At 38.3% G+C, this 26679-nt stretch overlaps 1 protein-coding gene across 1 annotated transcript in view; it reads left to right on the top strand.

Moving 5' to 3' along the window:
- The window catches only part of LOC139692782 (hemocytin-like), a 201104-nt gene that overhangs the window by 162534 nt on the left and 11891 nt on the right, over positions 1–26679 (top strand). The window contains exons 68-79 of the mRNA XM_071591062.1: positions 538–653; positions 2560–2740; positions 2872–2981; positions 7211–7325; positions 9290–9409; positions 10799–10912; positions 12448–12705; positions 15286–15389; positions 17523–17813; positions 22442–22564; positions 23786–23944; positions 26340–26483. Of these exons, the coding sequence (XP_071447163.1) occupies positions 538–653; positions 2560–2740; positions 2872–2981; positions 7211–7325; positions 9290–9409; positions 10799–10912; positions 12448–12705; positions 15286–15389; positions 17523–17813; positions 22442–22564; positions 23786–23944; positions 26340–26483 (1835 nt within the window). The remainder of the gene's footprint in view (positions 1–537; positions 654–2559; positions 2741–2871; positions 2982–7210; positions 7326–9289; positions 9410–10798; positions 10913–12447; positions 12706–15285; positions 15390–17522; positions 17814–22441; positions 22565–23785; positions 23945–26339; positions 26484–26679) is intronic.

Below are 26679 nucleotides of genomic sequence, written 5' to 3'. Positions count from 1 at the left end.
GGGGAGTAGAAAAAATGAGGGAAAATCTCAGAAAAGGGACAGCAAAGGCTGCAAATGGAACTTTAGGAATGGTAAATAGGAAAGGACAAGAACACTAATGATGAGATGATTAAGAAGAAAGATGAGAGAAGAAAATAGAAGAATGTAAATATGGAATCGGGAAGAAGGGAGTACAAAGTGTTGAATAATAAACTGAGGCAGGCATCAATTCAATAGTGTTGATGAATCCATGCCTCTCTCTGTTGATACATAATTTTATTACTATGTAAGCTGTTACTGCTCCTCTTTACTTTTTTGTTTCCTTTTTTTAATTTATTTATTTATGGCTGTATCGCTTGTACTCAAACTCCAATTGCATTTGTATTGCGTCTGTCTGGCATATTTGCAATCTCTGTGATATGTTCCATACATGTCTCGAGCATATCTTTTAGGAGCCAATAAACATCAATATCGATCAAGACTCATGGTAATGGAATTTTTTATTCTCCTATTAATTTACCTAACCATGTGTCCATTGTTATTCATTGTGGTGTTAAGAATTGGGAGGAGAGGAAGACAAGGAATGCAAAGTGGCGGTGATCCCTGAGTGCCCTCCGTTGCCTCCAGACGATGACCCCTGTCTGCATCTGATGGACAAGGAGAAATTTGGATTGGTAGGTGGGCGCCTCCTTTCTAGTCTCTCTCCCCCCCCATTTGCTGCCCTCAATTCTTGTTGAGTGTGTGCCCTTTTATTCCTGAGAGGGAGATACAGCGGACCATCAATTTCCCAGACTCTGGTTGCCCAGGAAGCACCAACAAAAGTTTTCTGTGCCAAACCACGTAACTAATATGGATTTCATTCGAGAGATGGTTGAGGCCGATGCTTTGTGGAAATCCATCCATGTTACGCACGGAGGAAGAATGAAAGACTTTGCATTTCCATGGGAAAGAATTTATCGTTGTGGAGTAGTTTCGCTGAGTCTTCCAAAGTCCTGATGATGCTACAGTGTAGGGAAACTAGTCAACGAAATAAATTCTTTCCTGTGGAAATGCAGTCTTTCATTCTTTCTTTGTGCGTTAGATATGGATTTAGAGAAATGGTACTTAAAAATGGAGAGGCATGAGAGGTAATTGTGCTCTCTCGGTCATTTGGTCCACTCTTTACGTGATAACTTGCTGCCATCATGTTGTGTGCACTGCAGCAATAATAACACCTTGCTCATGACTTAGCTCATTGGGATACAACAGAAACGTTAAGCCTAAAATTATCAATGCCAATTTAACTTGGAAACCACCACAGCACTAATGCCAATATCAGGCAATTGGTATTCAAGTAATTTTAATTTTTAGGTGTGAAAGTGACGTTGAGAAGTGCATAGTCTTCTATTGACTAAATTTTTCATCATCACTTCTCTGCAGCCCCTGGGCTTTGGTCCATTCTTTATTCTTCTGCTTCCATTTTATTCTAATCACTAATAGGGAAAAGAGAATCATTTGTCAAACAATCGCATTTTACACATTAGAATGGATTAATTATTCTTGATTAACCATGAAGTACAAACAAATAATGGTCCCAGGAAAGCATCCATCCTGTGGATCATATCACTTTTCATCAGAACATTGGCAGCAATCAATCAAAATTTTTCTTTATAATTATCCCCTCTTCCCCTTGCATTTTAAGTGTTCAATAGAGACCTTATTTCTGATATTTTTAACCAAGTCCCTACATAATATTCGTTATTTGTCATTATTTTTCATTTGTTTCTAGCAATTAAACCATGAAAAATGTCAACGTTTGTTTAGAACCATAAAGTTAAATATTTAATCTGCACTCATGAATATTGTAAAGATCAAATTTTAGCTGTTTATGCAGTTGTCTGTTATTTCTAGTACTATATCCACTGGAGTCTTCCATGCAAGATAGTGAAGGGGTATTATAGACCCATGCATTTTCCTAAGCATAATCCTTCGAAGTAGTTTTCCCACCTCTCCCCATTAATTGATTTGATTTTGTGAGGTTTATTGTTTGATCATTTTTAACACTGGAGTCATTTTTGCTTCTTAAATGTATGTTCATTGCTTCTTAAGCAGAGATTTCATTAAGTAATAAAGACAATTTCACTAGATTGGTGTAGTGCGCATGATCTAAATCATGAGAAGTGATATCAAGTGAGTGCTGAGAGGGGAGGACATGGTCAGTGGGTTTTGTGTCGTAGGGATTTCAACATGCTCCTCTCCTTATGGATCGATAGAAATACTGGTACCTGTTGGAGAAATCTATCTTCTCTAATATTTACCTTTCTTGGCTGTAGGAATGTACATCTTTTGGTAGATTAGAAAACTTCTTTATCCCAGCGGTTTGCTGTATTTATAGAAATATAAATAGTTCACATTTGATTGCTCCACCAGGAATAGTCTAATTGTTCAATGTTGAATCAAATTTTTGTTTGCTCCGCCTTCATTGTGCCACTAAAACAAATATTGTTTCAAGTAATGATCATGAGATATTAAAAGTTGTGGTGTGGAAGGCAAATGAAATTTGTGTTAATTCTGATTGATGCTTTCTTCCATGATCATCAGTGCCATCCAGTGGTAGATCCTGAACCATTTTTAGTGTCCTGTCGTAGTGATATTTGCCATTCCACTGACAAGGAGAAGTCCTCATGTCAAAGCTTGGATGCTTACTCGAGGGAGTGCTCTCGGGAAGGCGTTTGCCTTGAATGGAAGACTCATCAGCTCTGCCCATTTGAATGCCCAGAAGGTATATTTGACCATTGGTGCCAGAAACAAGCGTATTGATTGAAGTACCCTTGCTGCATATGCATAATTGATTTGCCTCTTTTGATAGAGTTGCATGAATATAATCCTTGTTTGTGTTCTTCTCTCCCACAGGGTTGGAATACCATCAGTGTGGCACAGGATGCTTTGAAACATGTGATCTCCACAAGACTGAACTTTGCTCAATGAGTTCCATTGATGGATGCTACTGCCCAAATGGGAAGGTGGGTTGATGTCTCATTGACACACGTGATGATGCTTTCTCATTGGTTGGGAAAATTGAGGGAAAAGGATTTATGTCTTGAATTAGGGTCAGAACAGGTACCAAAAAAGTGGTCCATGAATGTCTCTCATATGTTCCTTGAGAAATATGTGAAAGATGATTTCCCAATAATGGTCAATACATGGACTTTGTGGGATGCATTTAGAAAAGTTTGTTAATTGTGGGCATAAACCTTTACAAAAAGCCTTGATTGTGAGATTAGTGACAGAATGTTGCAATGAAAGAAAAGTAAAACACAAGGAAGTACAAAAGAAAAAGTACAAAGGTGTATTTCAAATCAAATCATTCATTTTGTCCAAGGATTTGTTGTACAAATATAGAACATGTCAAAATATGATACAGTTGCAAATAGGACTTGAAGATATTCATCAACGGAGTAAAACATATATTTTAAGAGATATGAGCCAAGTATGTTCTTAAATTGGAACATTTTGTTTAGATTCCTCACATTTTCAGGTTACTTATTAAAAAGAATGTGGCCCATATTTTTATGCCTAAGTGCCGCATTTTTAGTTTAAAAAAATTCTTGGTGCAGATTTTTTGAGGTTCTGGTATTGTAAGGACTATGGCTTTCATAGCTATTGTAGCATTGCATGCTGCACTTAACGCTGATGAATTTGTTAACATATGTGAGGGGGTACCGAAAAATAACTGGAATAGTGCTGTGGTTGGTGGAGCTATCGAGCTATGCATTTCTTCCCCTAGGCAAGCATAGCGCAACTTATCACTACAACTCTAGGAAGGCATTGCCATCTGGGAAGGCTGTATTCAGTCTCAACGATTCATTTTGTAGTTCAAAAGTTTCACTTGCTCCTCAGTTTTCCACATGGCGGATTTAAGTGAAGAGCACGCCCCTGTGGAATGTTGCTTCCTGATTAGGAAAGATCTTTATCAATCTCCTTCTGACAAATATTTCCGATAAAAAATTCATAGATTCCCTAAAGCCAACAGATAACCTTACCCCCTCTGAGAGAGAAGCTCTCAGACGTTTAGCGTCGAACAAAAATATAATAATCATGACCGCAGACAAAGGGTCATCCGTTGTCGTACTAAACAAAAAAGACTGCAACGCTGAGGCGTTTTGCCAATTAAACGACCTTTCTTGCTATGCCCCCCTGCCCCAAGATCCAAACCCTTCATATCAAAAGGATATTCTCTCTTTTCTATCCAATTTTGGTCCCAAAGAAAGTCTCTCCCCCAAAGATATATCCACTCTTTTGGCACCTAATCCTAAGGCCCCCCATTTCTATTTGCTACCCAAAATTCACAAAACCAATCATCCCAGATGCCCCATTGTCTCTAGCATCCACTCACCCACAGAATGAACCTCCACATTAATAGACCGCCACCTTCAACCCATAGCCACTTCACTCCCTTCGTACATCAAAGATTCGCACCACTTTCTGGAACGTCTACACTCAATCCCAATTCCGCACAACACGACCATTCTCATGGCCACGATAGACGTTACATCTCTCCACACCTCCATTCCCCACAAAGAAGGCTTAGAAGCCCTGCAATATTACCTCTCCCTATGATCCACACCACACACCCCATCCACAGATTTCCTCATTGAACTGAGGGAAATTGTCCTCACCAAATATGCTTTCCAATTCAACAACAAAATATATTTGCAAATAAAAGGCACTGCAATGGGCACGCGTATGGCTCCTGCATACGGCAATCTTTATATGGCTAAACTTGAACATGACTTTCTGTAACAATGGACGCAAAACTTTATCCTCTTTTATTTCCTCTCTCAACTCCTCCTTCTCCTCGGTATCTTTTACTTCTTCTATAATTGACTCGAATATCTTTTTCCTAGATATCGACATTCACCTCCAAAACAATACGTTTTTCACCTCAGTCCACATTAAACCAGCCGATAAGCAACAGTATCTTCATTTCGACAGCTGCCATCCACCTCACACAAAACCCTCCATCCCCTTCTCATTCTCTGTCCTTGGCTTCCGTCTCTGCAACAACACCCCCTCCCAACAGAAAGACTTGGACCAGCTACATGACTCTCTCAGAAAATGTGGGTACCCTGAAAAACTACTGAACAGTACTCCTCTCCCAAAGCCAAACCGCCCAATATGCCCTAATCTTTTCACCACTTTCTTCCCCAGAACACAAAGAAATTAAACATATAATCCGTGACCTCTTCCCAATTATTAATAAAAATCAGTCCACATCACTTTTATTCCTACATTGTCCCTCCATTTCATTTAAACACCCATTGAACTTGCGAGACAACTTCAAGTTGACAAAAGCAACTGCAAGCACCCCCTTCTCTTCCCCGCCCGATGCAACTACCCACGCTGCAAATGCTGCCATCTTCTAAGACCCTCCCCCTCCCTTATTACCAACTCCTAACCTGATGCCACCTGCACCTCAAAAAACATTATGTATCGCCTCTCCTGTTAACATCTGCCCTGCTTTCTGCATGGGCAAATGCACGACCGCACTTTCCCTCCGCATGAATAACCACCACTATTCCATCAAATCTCCCACCTTTCTAAATTATCCCATCCTTACTCACACTGCTTCCCACAACCAATCTTTTGATGACTGCTTCTCCGTTTCGGTGATTGAAATCCTTCCCAAATCTGCAAGTATAATAGAGGTGAGAACCCGCGAGATGGCGCATATCTGGGTGTCCCAGTCATTTAAACCCCCTGGGCTGAACCACGCCCACTGAATGCATTCAATAGCTGCCTACATATCCCCTCCCTCCCCTTGTCTATTTCCTATTGGTCCCTTACCTCTCCTTTCCTCACCCCTATCCCACACGTCCTCTCCACTCTTTCACGAGAAGGCCATTTTATATATATATATATATATATATATATATATATATATATATATATATATATATATATATATATATATATATATATATATATATATATATATATATATATATATATATATATATATATATATATATATATATATACACACACATTCAAACACGAAATCCAGCCAAACGGCGAATAAATACTCATATATACAGAAACAGATATAAGGAAAAGGGATAGGAACACATATAAAGGACGAATTTGGTTAAGTCAGAATTGATGTGTAGAGACAATTGCAGAAATTCATTTCCAGAATAGAACATTTTATTTTTTAATAGATTAAACATCTTTTTCTTAAAAACTGGTTCTTTTGTTTCATATTTGATTCCATAGGGAAATTTATTATATATAATTTTTATATATCATTATATTATTCATATATCTATGAATGTTCCAAAATCATGTGAAGTTCTATGCATTTGGTCTGGGACTGCTCTTTGTTCCGAGTTACATGTATTTTAACTTATGTGGGATTAAATTAACAATATTTTGCAGTAATGTGCATAAATACAATGTTACATATTTTTTAAGACACCTACATTTTGTAAAATCTCATGTTTTTAAAAATTGCTTATAATTGAAATAATGTGATAGTATAAATTCAAAATTAGTGTTCTTTGTCAACAAAGTTCATTCTGACCCTTGTTTAGAATGAGTCGAAGTGCTTTGCTATCACCTTTTCTCCTCCAATCAAGGTATTTCTTATCTCGTGGCTGTCGTGTCACATCCAGAGTTACATCATGTAGAAATATTTCAGCTAGTGCTGTGTTATCTCAATGAGGCCCCGTTGGATGGCTCTAGCCAGGGAAGAGAGGGAGGAGGAGGCACACCTCTGGCGTAAATTGAAAAAATAAATGATTTTGCATGTGGTATTAAGAAAGGACCCCAACTAATTTTTCAAGGTTTCCTTGAAGTGTGCCTGTAGCCCCCATGACAAATTTTATTCCTATGCTCATTTGCAGTGGTTCAATATTATCCCTCATTAGGCTTGCATTTTATTGTAGATGCTATTATAATATTAATATATTTATTTGTCCTACAGACCCAGTATATTTTTCATGGCAATGGTAAGATATTTCTAGAACTCAGCTCTGACTTGAAAGTTAGTTCAGCTGTATCTTATTTATTCGGGTCAACATTTGTTTTCAAAAACTCAAATTGAATTTAATGCACTCAGTATTTTTGAAAGTACATAAGAAAATGTTTTATATCTCTGCAATCCTGGATAAACAGGAGTAGTAGTCTCCTCAATAATCTAATTCTCTGCATTTGCTCTTTTAATGCATTCTATCTCCCTTCTCTCTTTCAGGTGTGGAAGGATAAGAAGTGCATTGATGTTTCCCTCTGCAAGGCTTGTGACGAGGAGGGCCATTTCCCCGGAGATGTGTGGTATCCCAATCAGTGTGAAGAATGCTCTTGCACAGGTACGCCTTACGCCTCTACCTCCTCCTCTTATTTCATGCTCTTTCATTTGCTCACAGCAATAAGTCCTGGTGGGAGTTAAAGTGCATTTGCACCTATTTGACAGTATTTGTCCTGTTATTCTGCTCAACTGAACACTGGCAGTGCCACAGTGGCCATTATGATCATATTTGAAATTCAGGATGCGCTCTCTACCAAAGCAATTTGTACTAGTCTTTGATATTTGTGACTTTCAATAAACTCTAGTCGAACACTCACATTGGAAACTCTTTTTAGAGCTTATTTTATTATTTTTCTATTGAGAGCTTATTGTTAAGGTAATGTTAGCTGTTATTACAAGCCTATTAGCATGAAAAGTGATCATTTTGACTGCTGTTGTAAAACCTCACCAAATCATTCTTCAAAATTATGTTTTTTTCTAAAGCCTCACCTTAGTCATTGTTAGTAGTTGTTTAGTTATTATTATCAGTAATGAATGAAATTTAAACATTGTTTACTTTAACGTTTCATATTTTTGTCATTACAAGAAGATATTCCATCTTCAGTATGTAGTATTTTTCAGAATTATTCATGATGAACTGTGTGCAAGATCTGTCTGAAAAATAAATTGAATGAATCCCAGGGAAACATGTATTGCAGATCAAAGTATAAATTCTTCAAGGGCGCCCTTGAAGAATTTTGGTAATTCGACACAGAAATGCCAGTGCCTCAATTATTTGTGGAATGCTTCCTGCAAGGCATCGGCATGAATCTTGCTCTGGCGCTTCGTCATGGCCTTTGACATTATCTAGCATTCCAAAATGGTTGCCCTTCAGGCTCCCTTTCATTCTTGGCAACACAAAGAAAAGTCTGGCGGCACTCCATCGGGGCTGTTGGTCACTTTCACAGCAGTCCAAGAGACCACACGAGATTGTTACATGAGCCACCTCCGATAGCACCTTGGGGACCATCTTGGCATACACTTTTCTCGTGACTAGATCTTGTGTACAAATGCATTGCGCTGTGGTTTTCGGAATATTGCACTCTTCTGTTTACACTCAGGCTTTGATCTGGATTGAGCATGTCTCTCATTTTTTGAACATTTCCGTCATTCTCTTTTGTTGATGGATGTCCTCATCCCCATTGTTGCCATTCCTCATTGTCAACCTCCTCTTCTCCTCCCCATTTTGTGCCACTGGAAAATTATATTTAAAATTAAAATGATTTGCCTAAAATTTTCGTACCATATATCACTGTTGATAAATAGTTTCTATTTCAATCATTTTTTTCTGAATCTATCATTCTAAGAAAAACCCTACCCCCAAATGGTTTTCAGTATCTGGATTTTAATTGTTGAAGTATTTTGCATTTGATTAATTAATTATTACTTTTTTACGTAGGTACTTAATCCTGAAATGTGTTGATACTTGATTTGAGGTAGAAAAGCAGATTTAGATGTCTCACTAAGTTGAGTAAACAAATCAAATGCTTTACAGCAGAAGATTGTACAGTTAATATTGGTAATTGAATGTTAATAAAATAAAAATTTCAAGTCTTCTAATTGGTAGTTACTTGAGTGTGCTTTGGTTTACACTTCTTTCTTGCATCACATTGCACCTGCATGTAATGTGTAGCCTGGCTTCTTGGGTTCCTCAAGTGTACAATGACTTTAAGGGACCGCCTCTACACAATAACATATTACCCACAGTACATAATAACTTTCAAAATGACCTTCCCCTATATTTAGCAGACGGCTCCATTCTCACCCTTATGGATCGATCAGATTGACTCTATTTAAATTTCATTTTTGCAATTTTCATTTCTTGAAACTGGATTTTGTTGAATCTCTAAATGATGAATGTGGCTACTCCCTTTTGAATAACCCTGATAATCTCAATTTTCAGGAATTCTATTCTGTACTACATAGCTGATGGGTGATAATTTTATTAATGACAGATACTGATTTTTCATTTTATTTTTTGCGTAGATTCATCAAAGGTTTGCAAGGTCCAAACTTGCCCCGAGGTGGAGACTGTATGTGAAAGCTCGATGACAGCAGTGAAGCAGCCAGGGGCAGAGAATGAGTGCTGCCCTAAATATTTGTGCGGTAGTTATTCTTTTATTATTTTTATTTAACCCCGTTTTCTGCTCGCCCAACTGACATTTTCTCTTTCCATATGATTTTTTAACTTTTGAACATTAATCTTCAGTCTGCTCTGCCCTTCAAGATGCAACAGTGTCAGTTTCCCTTTACTCAAGTGTTTGCGATGGAGTGCTAAGTCTAAAGGTGAATCTCTATCAAATTCTCTCATTTTTATTTGCACATGAACAGTTCTATGTAGCACCCAGTCAGGCCTATTCATATGACAGTGTCCAGATCTTCCTCTGGGAATCGTCAGAGCAGGGAGAATGATGGTATTTGTGCAATACTTAATGTTGCCTCCAGTGTGATTGAGATATGTGTGAAGCTTTGGCACAAATGAATGCCTTTATAAGAGGCATATCGTGCAACCACTTTGAAACAATCGATGTGACGAGAAGTTTTCAATTTTATCTACTAATGGTGAATGCATGAGTTTTTTAACAGAAGCTACAGAAGTACGATAGCTGCCAATGCTGTCCGACTGGTTATTTTTGCTTTGCTGAAAATGATGGTTTGGATTATTGAAATATCAAACTTAAATTCATGTTCAATTTCACTCTGACGCTGTCTGTTCTCTATTCACTTGCAATTTATTTACCTTGAGAGCTTTACTTTTCCTTACAACTATTGTTTTTTGAACTGCAAATATGTTTTCACCTTCTTTTTTTAAGCCGTTTCTCATCGGATTCATAGATTGACAACCATGTCACATAAAATTAAAGCAGCAAATTGTGTACCATTTCAACAACTTTGTGTTCAATGACTGCGGTCGGGTCTGATGCATCTGCCCAATCTAATACCAATGTGAACAAAAGAGCAAATATCAACAACTACCACAGCTTACTTTACAATATTGGATGCATAAAGTGAGTGGTAAATTCATTGTACCATGTTCGAAAATTCATGTTATTGGTGGTAACAAATGACATTCCAACTGAAAGATAATTTTGTCCTATAATGAAATTGCAGTAATTGAAATTGAAATTAACAAAGCATGGCTGCAACAATACACTCCCACTTCAGCAGCTGCACTGTGGAAAACCCTAGATCGACCTTGTGCTTAAAATTAGTGCCTTCTGGTTTTGGGGTTGATAGGTATGTTGTTTCATTTTTCTTGACTTGTGGAAATGTGTGTTTATGGAGTGACTTCACATAACATGCTCCCATTTGAAGGAAAAACGAGCACAAGGAATGAGGGACAATGAAGCGACATTAATTTAGAAGGAGGGCCAGAAAATAACTGTTGAAATATTTGACTCTGCTGCTTTAATTGAAAACCTCACTGCTGTTAGATTCAGCCTCCTGTTGGAATCTGCTGTTTGATGCTAAAATTAACAGAGATCGTTATTCTAGTTCCAGGAACAACTCCTAGCACAGGGTGCCCAGAGCCTGTAAAACCAGAGTGTGGTTATGGACAGGAGTTGAAGATGGTGACTTCCATATCTGGGTGCAAGGAATACATATGTGGTAACTATAAACAAACCAGTAATTAGATAGTGGATTGGATATTGTAAGCAGTCAATTTTATGTAATTAGTTTCTTCTAGAGGGCATTGCAGAGTGATACCTGGCATTAGGATTCACTTCCCCTTTGACTGCTTTGAAAAAATATGTATGTATGATAGTGTGTGTTCCTCCTTTCACTGGATGCATGTGTTCCATTGACCTGTGGCATGTGGATTTAAACCCCTCACTTCCCAGTGAATCTCCCATTGGTCACTGGCGTTTGGATTAGTTTCCTTGTTTATATGTGAGTGTACACCTTCCTTATGCGCAATTTGTTTTGAACCCAGTCAATCCTTTGTATGGGATACTCTACCTGCAACTCACAATTTATAGCTGTTTAAGTGAAGGAACTTTTGAAAAATTCCACTGACTCCTTGGTGTTCAAATGCTTGTATTTTCAAATTACTATTAATAGAACATTTATGGCCATCTGAGCTCGGTCCCCATTGTTGGGCTTTGCACTCCCTGCAGCTGCATCCCCCCTATATTGCAAATAAATTAGCTCATGCAGTAGGGGTGTGAATTGCATTTTAAAATGTTAGAAATTATGATAGTAAATTATAGTTTGGTTTATCAATACTCAATAAAAAGAAATTTAAAATGCATCCCGAATATTTTGGGCTAAGTGATCCAAACAGAATTTTGCATAAATTCAAGTTCCTCAAAATGGGTGGCCATCTTGGAAAATTCACCGTGACATTACCGTGGGAGGCCGTGAGACATCTTGAGCTTCATTGATTGGCTTGATTGGTGTGCATTCCCCAAGTTGATGTGATAATGGTCTCCCCATTTTAAACAATATGAGACACTCAGCTCTGTTTAGATCAGGGGATCAAAGGAAAAGTGTTGGAAGTAGAAGGTGGCCATTTTGTTGTAGCTATACATGCATTACTTAAGCATGTAAGCTGAAAGTATTTGCTATTTTTGTGTTTTTTATTATGGTGTACATATCTTGCATTTTTGATAGTTCTTGTCGTTCATTCACTGATTTGTTAAGTAAATATAGTTTGTATTTGATTCCGTTTTTTCATTGTCAATTACATCATTTTCATTAATATCAAAGAATCTTAAAGCAACAATGTCAAGTTTTTTGCAAATTCCATGGGGTAATGAAATCCGTGGTTTGAAGGGAAGAATAAGTCCTCAACACAAAATGAATGAGAAAGATAGCTTTTATTGAAATTGTGGGAGGGCACTTTGAATTTTGGGTGTTGATACTTTCTTATTTAATTTTGTTCAGGAGAACAAGTTTACTCAGATCTTTTGCATTGCCAAATTTTCAGTGATGTTAATGGTATGCAGTCATCTTATCAATCCCAATGCAATCTATCATCATGCACACACTTAACCAACGGTCTGAATTCAGTATTTCACGCACACATCAGCACATAACTGTTACCAACACTTTTTATGCAATCCTCATATGTAACATTGATAGTCTTAACTTTGTTTATGAGACCAACTTTAAGTGATTGGTGACTTTCCTTTGCCGTAAAGTGTGCGTTCCACTTGGGAAATGCAAGCCGCTGTCATCATGGAGCCCCGTTGAGGCAGAGGGGCTCGGGGAGGGTGAGGAGGGACCAGAGGAGTTGGAACCTGGCGTGGAGCGGTGGACGGATGAATCTGGGTGCTGCCCTCGTGTGATCGAGCGGTGCAATGTGACCCTTTGCCCTCCAAGGCCTGACTGCCCCCAGCACCACAGCATGGAAAAGTTACCTCTTGTCGAGGGGAAGTGCTGTCCGGAGTACAGATGTTGTGAGTCTCCGTTTCTCCTAAATTTCATTCTCCTTGTTTGCACTCTTTCATCTGCACATCCGATAGAAAAAAGCCGTGAAGATACGTCCTGTGAATGGCATGGTGTTAAAACAGTGGGTGGAGCATTGGGAGACCAACCAGAGGGTCCTGGATTAAAATCCTCGATGTGCTTTAATGTGTCTGTCAGAATTCCATGGGGTGCAAGTTTCTGAGTGTGAGAAAATCAGTGGGGAACCACTTTTGGGGCAGGTCCTGACTGCTCAGCGGTGTATATATGTGAATTTTGCTTGCTACCTTGGCCTTAGTACATCTTACCTCTGTTCTCACTCATCAAACTAACCTTTGGTTTGATTCCTGTGGTATAGAGCTACCAGAAGCCAGAACAACACTTGCACATGATTTATTACCATGCATGAGTCCATTAAGATATCAATATGACACCTGTGATGCCCTGCATCCCTTATTATGTTGAGTAGTATATTTTAGAGAACAGGGATGAGAAGCATGATAGAACTGTATTCATTTCCTGGCACCAGATATCTGCCAAGCCTCACTTTGTTCTCCTTGAGAAAGGGTTTGATAGTTATTAACATCCAATTCAAACGTCATCACAAGCTTAGGTATCCATGGATAATGCCAGGAGAAACAGCTAGGTAACAGAGTAAATCATAGTTTGATATGGATTTAGGAACAGCTTCATCAGCTCATGAAGCTTCCTGTAGCAAGTGCAAATTCAGATCATAATTTAGTTGAGAACTGAAACTTAAACGGTATGCAAAGATTAGGAGATTGCTATAGAGGAATGTAGAATCTTTAACTGGAATAAAAAGAGAGTGCCTGGAAAAAATTAGCTAAATTCTACGTGAGGATATGGGAATGAAAATGAATTGGGAAAAGTAGGTAGTTCTTACTAAGGTAAGAGCGGCAAAAGGAAAAAAAGGAAAGAGCGGCAAAAGAAACAATATAAATGTTTTTTTCCATTTCTTTATGTGACTGTCATTTGCAAATATATTACTCAAGTTAAGTTTTTTATAGTTGCACAATTTTAATGTGAATTGGGTGAATTCACTCACGGGATCGAAAATTCCCCATCAGTTGACATCTCACTAGGAATACATATGATTGCTTTTTTTATGGCTGCTGGGTGATGACTATTTCAGATGCAGTAAGGGCCTAGGGGTAAGGAGGGGCTTTCTCAGGGTGATTGCACTGCCATTCACTTCTGTGTAGAGGTTGCAATCATTTATTCCAGCAAGATCAAATATGTGTCAAAAGTGCGAAGGTGCCAACGTAGAGAGGCAGGTCTCTTGGAGCAAATTCAAGCCGTTTGATTGGCATATTTATTTTCATTTGTGCATTCTAATGCAGGGCCAGGCCCTCCGCAAGCACCTTGTAGTATCACCACAAATCCCAGGGCATCCTCCAACAGGTGGTCTTTCTCTTCCCTGACTAGTGGTTCCTCTAATCTCAAGGAGATTATTTCTTTAACAGCCAATAGCTCCACATCCTCCATTTTGAGTGGTTCCTCTGTTAAATAGTAATGGCAAAAAAACAGTTTATCCAAAATGCTTACTGTAATTCTATGACTTTTTGTAACACGCAAACTATGCACCAGTTGACATGATATCTTCCAGTGGACCTTCTGCCCAATCTTGGGGATTGCTCCCTGCTGAGTGAGAATCAGAATCCATTTCCCTTGATTTTCTCGGTAGTGCTATCAAGAATTTCACACCAGCATATCCAGGGTTCTTAGCAAACCTGGATGAGTGGTAAGCAGTTATTCTAAAGTGGTGGCAACCTCTTGTGCGATACCTACGTACATCAGCATTGGTTTTCAGAGTGAATATGGCTTTGTTTTGCGGCACAAAGATTATAGTATGGAATATATACAAACAGGGAAGAGTAAGGATGTTGAATCTTCCAAAGTAAGGTCTACAGCTGCTCGCTGAATGGCATGGTGAATGGGGAAGGAGAGGGAGGGAAGTTGTTAGCGGGTGGGAGGAATGGGAGAATATGAAGCAATAAACTGTGGGCATTCTTTTGGCATTCGAATGAGTGGTTTGAAAGCAAAAATTAGATGCAATCTAGTGGGTTATGTATTATTTCCACAAAGGGGTCAGATAAGGGCCCTCTGGTCATGGAGATCAAAATAAAAATTTATGTTGGAACAAAACGGCATTGATGGTGGTGATAATCATCAGATTGACTCATGGAGGAAAATGAAAAGGCATAAAAAAATCTCATCCGGCTGGGTGTATCGAAAAGTAATAACGGGCCAGATTGGACTCCTCCAGCCAACTAGCATTAAGCTGCACGTGGAAATAGTAATTCCAAGGTATTCAAATTATCAAAGGTTAAGTTTTTGAAATTGCTAAATATATGAGTCGTATCAATGTTCCTATTTTTTTGTTTTCAGTGGGTTCAAAGTTATCAAATTTCTTTATCAAAAACTCCGATGTCATAATCTGGAGACTTTGGGGAAGAGGATGTAATTCCTAAGTGCCAAAATGGTTATGGGGATGAGTGATGAGCCCTATCTTGTCCGTCGTGATTGATCATGAGTGTCATATTAATCCACAGCACCACCTAAGGACGTCTGCATTTATGAGCATGAATACGTGGCCAGCGAGGAAGGTGGTGAGAAACTGCTCGAAGAGGGCCAAAAATTTACATCTGTAAGAAAGGTGAGTGCACTTTTGTGGTTGTCAACATTCGACATGCATTGTACCTCCCCTTGCATTTTCCTTGGTGATGCAATGTGTTGCAACGGACTCTTTCCATTTGTCTTTCTCACAAGTTGTCCCATCTTCCTACCCCCTGGTGATAAGGAACTCCATGATCCCCAACGGACTCTAACACCAAACACACCTCCTAGTTTTCCTATTGACTTAACTAATCTGCTAAATTTACATGAGGTCATTTCTGTTCAGGACTTCATCCATGCAGCACCTTAACCTCAGGTGAAGCTGATTACAGCACTGGTGAAACATTTGATTGAAAAACATCATTTATGGATGAAATCCCAAACAGAAATGTTTTCATTAATAACATTTCGTGGATGCTGTCACGAAAATTGAACCAATCTTCTGTCGATTAAATTAGCCAGCCAGGAGCCAAAATATGTGAAATCATGATGTTTAGCATTACGTAAAGAGTGCAGTATCCATATCTGAGGCAGAGGACAAACCTTTGACCTTTGTTGTTGGAAGTAGGTAAATTGCCAACCATAAAAACCCAGGCAGCATGTACATGCATGTTATGTATTTATTATGATGCCCAAAACAAGGATGTAATAATAAACTACAATAATAAGGAAAACAGCAATTCATAAAAAATCCTGGGGATCACCGCAAATGAGATGAAAAATGTTTCGAGTGTATAACCCATTTTAACCCAAATTTGATATTTTCATCCACCAGAAAAGAGCAATTCCAGAAACAGTTTAGCCCACGGAAGCAGGATAATATACTATGGATAGGAGGGGGACTTTAAATGGCTATAATACAGGGCAAAATTAGTTGTGTCAAAGGGCTTGATGAGGGAAAGAAAGAGGTGGGACAATAAAAATGTCATTGGAATGGGATGAATTTCAGTAAGAGTGCTGACGTCAGACCTCCAGCTAAAGTGCACACCCATCTCATTTAAATGACTCACGAACCTCGAGGACATCCTAAAATAAATGAGACCTTTATTGTACCCACCCCCTCTTCATTTTTTTCTGCCCATATTGCAACTTTGAACAACACCTTGCATCTCAGCGATTTTTTGGCCAAATCAAAGCATTGCACTGATAAAATTAGAATGAGCATCAAACTGACGCAGTTATCGAAAGTGCATTGGGGAAGCTCATAATTTCAGCTGGCAATGTAAAAGGTTTGTCTTTGAATAAACAGTAACATCAATATTCAGTTTCCTTCTGCCTCAGCAAATCATTACGTTGTTTTGTGATTAAATGCAACTGCACCTTGGGCTTATGTATTTTTTTTTGACGTGATGCTTACCAGCATTTTAGGTGGCAGAAGTGGCGACGATGATTCTCACTTCAATTCACAGTCAATTGAAATGGGGAGACCTGTCAATGGGTGGTCAGTGGACTGAGGGTGTGAGTTGTAAGCTTCTCCTTTTGAGTCTTTCCTTAAGAGAACATGGCACGCATCACAGATAAGCAGCTCTCAGTATTATTTTGACTAACCGACATAAATCCATTATAAATAAAATCATACCGGGACATCATTTTAAACTTTGACACATTTACAGTTAGTGCCCTAATCAAATATCCTTCTCCTTTGTGAGCCTTATTCTGTGCTGTCCATATCCCAGGCATGACCATATAATCTCACAAACCATGGCATAAAAATTTGTTTTTGATCAATTAAAAATGTTGTCTTTGGCTAACAGCAGAATGAATGCTTTCATTGCGGGCAAAATTGATTTTTTAATCGTAATTATATCTCTATCAATGCTTCAAGAGATCCTAAAGTACGTGAATGAAAATACAAGTCATTGTCTTTAGCAATTGTAAAGGAATCCATCAAGTCTTTTATCATAGAAAGACGCATTAATGTGATTTTGTTTTTGTTAATTCACATGTTGATGGGACCAAACCCTATCATTAAGGGAGTTGTGCTATTCATCTTGGCCAATCAAACATCTGGATTTTTACTTCCTTCTCTAAAATACACAGTTGTTTCCTTGGCTTTATATTATTTCACGTCAACTCAGCAAGGAATCGAGAATCAAATTAATTGAAGGGAAGAAGGTTTAAGAAGAGTGTGTGATGTTGATGTGGTTCAATTTGGGATGGTGTTTTCGCACAGGTGGGCGAGACGTGGGAAGATGGCCCCTGTCGGGAGTGCATGTGCATTGAGATGGGGCAGCGGTGGACAAAGAGTGCCAAGGGAGGGTCCTCTCGGGGGGCTAAGGGCGCCAAGGGGCACTTCAAAGCACCAAAGAAAGTCCTCAAGACGAGCTGCAGCAGCAGCATCTGCCCTTCACTTGAGGAACATCCAGACGCTGAGGAGTATCACCTGGAGCAAATCCCAGTCCCCGGAAAGTGCTGCCCTGACATTGTTAGGAAGGCCTGCCAGGATGAAGGGAAGATATATCAGGTGGGTGAGATTTTTCATGTGAAGATTAATGTGTAGGTTTCAGAGGTCTGCAAGGCTGGTATGACACCTCTGTGAATTTCCCAAATACATGATAGGCTATGGAACACCTGGCTTCATATGCACAGTGTAATACGAGCATGATCTGTTCTGTGATCTTTCTCATTAACTGAAACACTCTTTCAGTGAATCATTTTCTTCTTTCATTAATGTAATTTTAATTAAGCGCTTTAATATTTCCTTACAGTCTTCTCTAACATACTGTGTTCATTTTCTATTTGTCATTGTAAATATTTGTGTAAATCAAACAGAAATGATTGTTTGATATTCACATTGACGAGTGAAAATAATAATAATAATAATTGTATAAAGTTCATGTAAAGCTAATTTCCTTATTGCGGAGTTGGTTACGACTGTACTTGGTTACATTCTGCAGTCACAGCTACGACCTTCTCCTCATGTTATGATGCCACCTGGGATTTGGATATTCTGTTATTGAAATGCTTCAAATGTTAGCGGAACGAGTTAATGTTAAGGCATGACTTTAGGCTTCAGGGTACCATAGAAATCAAAACACAAGAGCAGTGAGCAAGGGGTGCTCCAATTACTTTATTATAGTATTTTTGTTCATTTCTGGAATATGCACTCAGTGTTCCCGCTGTAGTTCTCCTTGCCAAGGGACTTTGGTCTCATCTTCTGTTGCCAGGCACTAAAGAAGGACAGGGATTGAGCTTTGGGGGAAGGCATTGTGGTACCCTTCTTCCCCTGCACCCTTTACTTTCTCGAGAGAGCACTCGGAGGACCCTAGTGAAAAACTTGTCGACATGCATGGTTCCTGGATACGCCAGGATGCATTTTGAGTGGTGTCTCTCTGAAGGACTTAAAGAGGAGAGCAGACAGGCACCAATAGATGCGGGATAGTTTTGATTGTCTACCCTTTCTATTGTGGGTGCCCTCCACCTCCCCCCTCTCCACTAGGGGACACCAATTTTGATGGCACCATTCACGCCTCCTCCTGGGGCCTGGCCTCAGTGGCATAGTGACTTCTCTCTTTTGCTCACCTAATCCATAGAGCGAGAGAGAGCATACAATGTGAGAGCACCTTGGAAAATGTGATACCAATGGCATGGATCAGTGAGTGGCTTCTTATTTGCTTCCTTCTCCTTGAAGGAGCAGCCATGCGTAAAGTTGCTCGATGGTGTCATTCGCTGAAAGCATGAACAAAAGTTCACGTTCATGTTTCAAGGTTGAGACACTGCATCAGTGTGCTCCTTGGTCTATAAAACTTCACAATGACTGCTGATCTAGCAAAACTAAGTAATGTGCTTTGGGAACGGTGACATTTTTACTCTTTGAAACGAATAGTAGGTAAGCGATTGGACCAGCACATGTTCAAAACCTAATATTGAATCTTAAATAAACATATTTTAATTTATGTATCAGTCTGAAAGAAAGATTTGATCATCACCAGGAATTTAGCTCAAAATGGACAATATTATTTCCCTTTTTTGTTACTTGACTAACATTTCAGTAAAATATGAATATCTGATTATCATAGTATATTATTCTACTACACTATTTCAGTAAACTATTTACAAATAAATGTTTGTTAATAATCGTAGGATCTTTTAATTCAATGGTATTTGAAACAGTCTTGCAATGTGAGGTCTTGTACAGTCTGCCTCACTCTCTTATATGAATTGGTGTCCTTTGCATGCTATAATCAAGTATCATCGTTGGTATTTCTTCATTCTCTTCCTAATGGCATCAGCCATTTATAAGATGCAGAATCGTAGAACTATGACCTCATGATTAGAAATTTTCTTTTCCCCTGATGGTTTCTCTCCAGTGTAAATAGAAAATTGAAGACAGTACCCCAAGGGTCTTTCGCGCATTTTGCGAGGTCTATTCTAAAGTGAGCGCATGTAATTGGATTACACTGTGCATGACATACTCTGCCACTAAATTTCAATGGACTTTCAAGCACATCACAGTTTCTCTCAGTAAAGTTCAAGACCAAAAAATGGGTAGCTACCCGGTCAAAAATGGGCAGTCTTTTTCTGTTTATCCTTTTCATTGATTTTGTAATTCGCAAAAATGAAATAAGCATAAAACATTTGTTAGCCATAATTTTCCTGGGAACAGGGTTTTTGTCACCAGGATGCCCAGGATTTTTTGTTTTTTTGCACCTGAGCCTTTATGCAATGAAAAACAGGCTCAAATTAGTTCTTGCCTTATTCTTTTTGGGCTCATTAGCTCACCTTGGTTCTCCTGAATTGTTTTTTGTCAAGTCCCTTTTATTATTTTGGATTCAAATGAGCATGCACAGGTTCACTTCAATTGAAATTACCTCCAAAATATCTCTTTCAAGATACAGGAAAAAATGTCTGCTTCAATAGGATTATTTCCCATTCATATAAGTATGTTTTCTTCTATTCATGTTAAGCAATTGCAGGGTCTCATTACTTCAGCGCTTACTTTCCTGGGTCAATGGATAAGTACCAATGTCTTCATTTGTGCTGGAAAATTCCGTGCTATCATCATTACCCATATCATCCTAATAATCATAAATATTAAAATCACCTTATTCATCATTGTCAACAGTTGTGTTATTTCCTTAAAAAGAGATTTTCTGATGTTATCATCTGGAGATATTATCCTATTCTTACTGGCCATTGTTAACAAGAGAAGCACATGTGACCTCAAGTTGCTACTGTCAATAACCGTTATTGACCTGAGGGTAATTTGAAAAATTCTCGCAATGGAATAGAAATAAACAAGTTACCTCAGGGAAAATTTTTTATTTTTCATTGTAATCTCCCTGTACACAAATGCACTGGGTCCAGCTATGTCCCAATGCCTTGATCCCATCCCGAAAATTAGATTCCCTCAGGCCTGCACAATACAAGTCTACTTCGGCTGTTAGTTCTTTGTTTGAAGAGAATCTTCATCCCCCGAAGAAAGTTTTGAGCTTGAGGAAGAGAAGGAAATATGATGGAGCCAAATCTGGCCAATAAGGTGGGTGTGGCAACAATTTGTGGCGTATTTTGCGTATTTTTGCTGTGGCAATGGCACTTGGGTGTTGGCGTGCATTTTCTTGATGAGGGATGACTCTCTGCCTTGTCAAACCTGGCCTTTTTTTGTGTATCTTTTGCTCCAGGAGGTTAGCATAGTATTATCCCGTAATTTTTTGACCAGTGGGAAAATAATCTATCAACAGAACCCCTTTTGTGTTCCATAAAACTGAAGGCATAATTTTTCAGGGCGACTGTATTGCCTTTGCTATTTTTGGTGGTTTGAATCAACGCGTTTCCACTGTTTTCACTGCTGTTTTGTCCCTGGGGTATAGTAGTGGACCCAAGTTTCATCTGTGAGCACAAAGAGGCGCAGAAAATCTTGTTGGTTGCTCTTTAAATGGGTGGAATATTGTTCAGGAATTTCCATTTTAATGCATTTTGTGATCCTGTGTCAAGAGTGGCAGCACTCATCTAGCAGATACGAATTCCACTGAATATCCAATTCCACTGTTAACATGTGATGTGCCCATTCAGATGACATCCCCACAGCTGCAGTTATTTCTCACACTTTCCGTCGGTGATCCTCCATTCATGACCATTTCATGCCCTTTTGCAATAATTTCTAAGGTAGTGGCACATTTTTGCTGATCGCTACATGGATAATCATCTTTGAAAGCTCTCTCTTGAAAGACTATCAAAAGCTGTCGAAACCAAACGGTAACTCGTTTTTCCACTTGACAATAGTTGAATATGAAGGAACAGAGTCTCTCGGAGTGTCCTGAATGTTGGCATGAATTTCCTTTGCTTTCATAACTTTCTTTATGAAGTCTCTGTTGTTATTCTTGTGTAGTATGAAGTACTGCGCCACAAATCTCTGCCCAGAGAACTGACGCAGTACGTGTTTACTCATAAAGGATTACCTATTACTACATGGGAAACTCTTTGTTAAAGTGCTGCCTTCTGGTGGTGATTCTGAGAACCTTTTAAACTACCCTCATTTAATAAGAAATTTGATCCCTATTGGTTTTATATTTTAATGAATGAAAAAGAATGGAAGAATTTCATTTCATACGAGAACTAAAGGGTAATAGGTATTCTTTTACTATGGAGTAAAAAATGTTGTGGTGAATGATCGCATTGGGAGATGCCCTTCATTTTCATGTTATGCTATGGTGCTTTTTAGATTAACAGATCTATATAATGTGCTCTTTGTCGTAGCATAGCTTCAAAGTCTTGGTATAACCTATAATAGATCAACAAGTCACATCTGGGAGAGACAACTGATAGTAAAAGTACTGATTAAGACAAATTCAAATTACCCTGTGATAATGTGGGAATATTAGTATGCACAAAGTGATTACATCTAGAACAGTGGAAGGCAAGCTGGAATAAAAACCCCATGGAAATGATGAGGAGCCAAAAAAAATGATTGTTGGAACCAAAAAGTGAGTGTTCTAATGATTTCTGAACCATAAACAGTATTGAAGAAAATAAAAGTGTGGAACTGGTGAATCACTGTCTTCGTTAGAGAAGGCTGATTGTGAGAGGCTGGTGAATCACCTCTTTGTAAGCCAGTGATATGAATCTCAAAGTCTTCAATTGCTCTAATTTTAGGTGGGGAAGGAGTGGTCAATCCCTGGTGAAAACTGCATATCCAGGCAATGCATCCTGTCAACTAATGCATCGTTGGTGATAAAACAGTATAAAGTACAACACTGTGTCAAAGTGTGTGAGAAGGTAGGTGCATTAATGGTACACATCTTCTTGCTGTAAAATTAGACCTGGGACTACTGAAATACCCCCCAAGGCTCTTTCTGATGTATTTACTGAGCGTTAAATTAACAAAAATGTAAAAGAAACTATTCTTGTAATATTAATTATTAAATTTTCTTCTAAGTTAGTCAAATTTACTCTACATCTGAGTAAATGCATTCATTTGTTACCCTCTTGTATTGATGTCAATTCTGGCGATTAGAATTTGAAATTTGGCATACCATTTTAATACCATTTATGTGTGGTTACTTTGTGCTAATTATTCTCACATAATTATTTGATCTACCCTAATTCAAAATGACATAATATTTAAGCTCATCTCATTGTAATTTGCCCAATATTTCTAAGATAAGTAGTTGTCATGAATCATATATGAGATTCAAAGTTATTAACGGAACCGAAATTGATTCAGGGAATGTAGGATGAACGCTTGGAAGACTTTTACTCTTTAAAAACTGGATTCTCTTTGGTTCAACCTTTAAGAATGGAGAAAAATATTAAAATAAATTGTTTCCATTGTGATGTGCTGCTGCTTTTTAAATGATGAGTCATACGTCATTTGGGACAGACCTTGTATGGCAGTAGTGAATGAAAGTCCTTGAAATGCATTCTTTTTAAGGCATTCAGGTGAGTTATATTCCTAAAAAATCATAATTAGTATCCCACCGTACTCAAGTTAATTACCAAAGATCAAAAGTTGCAGCACCATTTTAAGGGATGCTTAGCCCAAAAATAAAGTGTTACTATGCTGTTTTCAAATAATTCCACGTTGTGGGAGTACTTAGATTAAAGTTTAAGCAGACTCTTTTTTGAAAATTTAGGGTAAATTCATCAAGAAGCGGCTAAGATTCTAAAATATTTTCGCAATCACTACCTAGTATGTCTATTATACAATTAATTATGTGAAATACTTAAAAATATTAGAAAAGCATTACTTGAACTCAAATGGTTTAAATAATTGATTAAAAGAAAATGTAGTCAAGGCACTCTTCCCAAGTCCATTCATTCGATCGGCGTGCAGGAAGAGAAGTTCTTGCTTCCTCATGCTGCGCTGCGCATTGCCGTGATGAAGCGCCTCTCATAATTACATCATCGGATGTAGCCATGCTTGGGGAGCTCTGTGCTGTTTCCTCGGTAGAGAGTATTGTTTCAATGCACACATGCTCCTCTTCTCGTCCACTTAAGGGGTGGGAGTACCAAGAACCTCCGCCAGACTCTGAGGAATGCTGTGGGCAGTGCAAGCAAGTTGCCTGCATGGCTAATGGAAAACTGCATCGCGTTGGAACCAGTTGGGTGTCCAGTGATTACTGCACGACGTATTACTGCCGAGAGATAGATGGCGTTGTAAGTATCTTGTGCCGTATCTTATGTATGTAAAATGATTCACTTGAGACTCCCATGTTGAATCAATACAATTCACAGCAATGTTATTTTGAGTATGCGCTTCCCTTCTTAAGCCTCAATTTTAAAAAGATCAAATGCAGTAAATAATTGGTAACATGGAATCAACTTGGTGCAGTTTCCTGCATTATCAAGACAACTTGATGGTGTAATGCGGGCTGTTTATGAATGGCAGCAGTTATTCACTCAACAAGAAAATTACATTTGAATCTTGCTTGATGAGCACCTTGCAAAACGAGTAATTTGCATAATGAGAATAAATATTGAAGAAAAAGACTGTATTGCTTGTGACTAAGAGATTGGAAGTCCAGCTTTGTGTGTTTGCAGCATCGGTTTGTGCTCAGCACTCATTCCGAAAGCATCTCAGTGTTGCTTGTGATCACACCATTTTCCAAACTTGTGTTCAGATAGATAATTTGTGGTTTTATTGTGCAAATTTAATAAATCTTGCAAAAATGTCGCTGAAGGAAAAGCCGCAAGAAGACAGTAGTAAAAGAGAATCAAAATAAGCATGAAAAGAATGAAAAGTAAAGCCATTGAAAAGCAAGAGTGCGGTATGAGTGCAACTGATCTAGCATACACACAATCGATCTACGTCAGCAATTTGCACAAGCACCAAGGACAAAATTATGGGTATTGATGCTTCAAAGGGAGTGATAAGAATATCTAAGCAACATTTATGAATTCTCAACAATGTGGAAAGGTTTTTTCTCAAATGAAAAGCAATTATACTGTGATACTGTTAAAGAGATCATCATTTGTGAGAAGGCGTAAGTGATTTTTGCTGACCTAATTAAGATGATGCCAGGGTCATCAATGGCCAAAGAAGAATTATGTATTTGAGGGAAGCCGTGGGTGGTTCAAGAGATTTAAATGAAGAAATGGCGCCCAAGACATTGTAAGGGATGGTGAAACTGGAAGCTCTGGAGCAAAGTCTGCAGAGAACATGACTGGCGACTTCAAGAAGCTCAAGGATTCTGATGGTTACCCACTGCAGCTGGATTTTAATGGTGATGAAATGGGTCTCCTCTGGAAAAAGATGCCAAAGCAAACCCATATGACATCAGAGGAAAATGCATTGCCGCAAGCGAATGAAAGGCATCACCACTATTGTGCTGCTATTTTGTGCCAATGCAAGTGGCAATGTGAAAATTAAACCCCTGCTTGTTTACTGTTCAGCAACTCCATAGCTTTCAATGGATTGTTAAGTCCAGAAGTGCAGGCTAAATGCGATTTGTTTTCTGCAAACTGAATTTATATCCCAAGGTTGTTTCATTTCACAATAGAGTAAAAGATGAAGATGAGTCATGATCCTAAACAAGGTATGTATAATTTTCTTTGAATAAACTTTATGCATAATTTTAAAAATATTTTTGTGGCAATGCATATTTTTGTATATTATATTAATATATATGGGAAAATTGTTATTCCCAGACTTAATGCTATTATTTATTCAAATGCATCCTTAAAATTTCCACATAAGTTGAAAAGTACATTGCTCAAAGCATGGTTTCACTAATATATGCTTAACTTTTTAGCAGATTAAATATTGAATCAAGATTAATATGTGCTGATTTTACTGCAGACAATGGCGTAACATTAGTTTCTGTTTTACATTAGTATTTTTCCAATGATTTTTTGCCTTCAAGCTCTTTATTTCCATTATAAATCATTAATAATGGAAATTAATTAATGGGTTGGGATCTCTGTCAGGAATTTTGCTTTTCCTACTGTAGTCTTCCAGCTCCTCCACATGTTCATTGCTCATGACCTTTGCGCCAAATTGTCATAAATTCAGTGTACTCAAAATACGGCTAAAATTTGGGGTGCAGCTTATGTGCCAGTAATCAAAGCTATGAGTCAAAATTAGTGTCTGAAACTTCTGGTTTATATTATTATGTATTTTTTAGTACTTAGTTGCCTTTTGTCTCTTTGTGACAGAGTGAAAGAAAAATGATCCATTTAGATCCTGAAAAGTGTAACCTTGTAAGGAGGAGAGGAGCCATTCGAAAGAAACTGCGGGAGATGCCGCAACAGTAACTTTTAACGGAGTCATCCGCTAATGTGCATTTCAATGCAACAATTTCAGAGTGTTAAAATCATTCGCCTTGACTGGGATCCCAGTCAAGGCGAATGATTTTTAATCTCTGAAATTGTTGCATTGAAAGGAGAGGACCCGTTTGTATCCATGACTCATGTGGTTTTTAAACTTGCCCATGCCAAATGAAATAATTAACACCATCCAAAATAGGCAATTTTTCTGCAAATTTTAATCAAGTTCATTTACAGGAAATTTGAAAATCCAATATTTTATGAAATATTTTTTATTCCACTTCAGGTTCAAACTCAGTCAGTTGACATAACTTGTCCTCAAGAGGAAAATCTTTATGAAGATTTTAAGGTAGAAGTTCTTCCAGTTGAGGGGAGCTGCTGTAATAAAACATTCAAGGTTGCCTGCCTAGTGGGAGAACATGAACTCAAGGTAATTTATTCTAAAGTGACGAGAATACATTTTTACAGTTAAGGTGGTGTTCAAAGGAGGGAATACTCTCCATAGCATGAATTCATTTAGATTCAGAAAAGTGTTGACATGAATATTTATCATTGAAGAATCACCATACATAATTGGCTGTGGGGCATCATTTAATTACAAAAACAAGCTTTCAAAATTATGTGCC

This window comes from Hetaerina americana, unplaced genomic scaffold (assembly GCF_022747635.1).
Source record: "Hetaerina americana unplaced genomic scaffold, ioHetAmer1.1.p SCAF_41, whole genome shotgun sequence".
NCBI lineage: Eukaryota > Metazoa > Arthropoda > Insecta > Odonata > Calopterygidae > Hetaerina > Hetaerina americana.
Note: the sequence above shows the minus strand (reverse complement) of the source record. Positions and strands in the feature narration are given on the sequence as shown.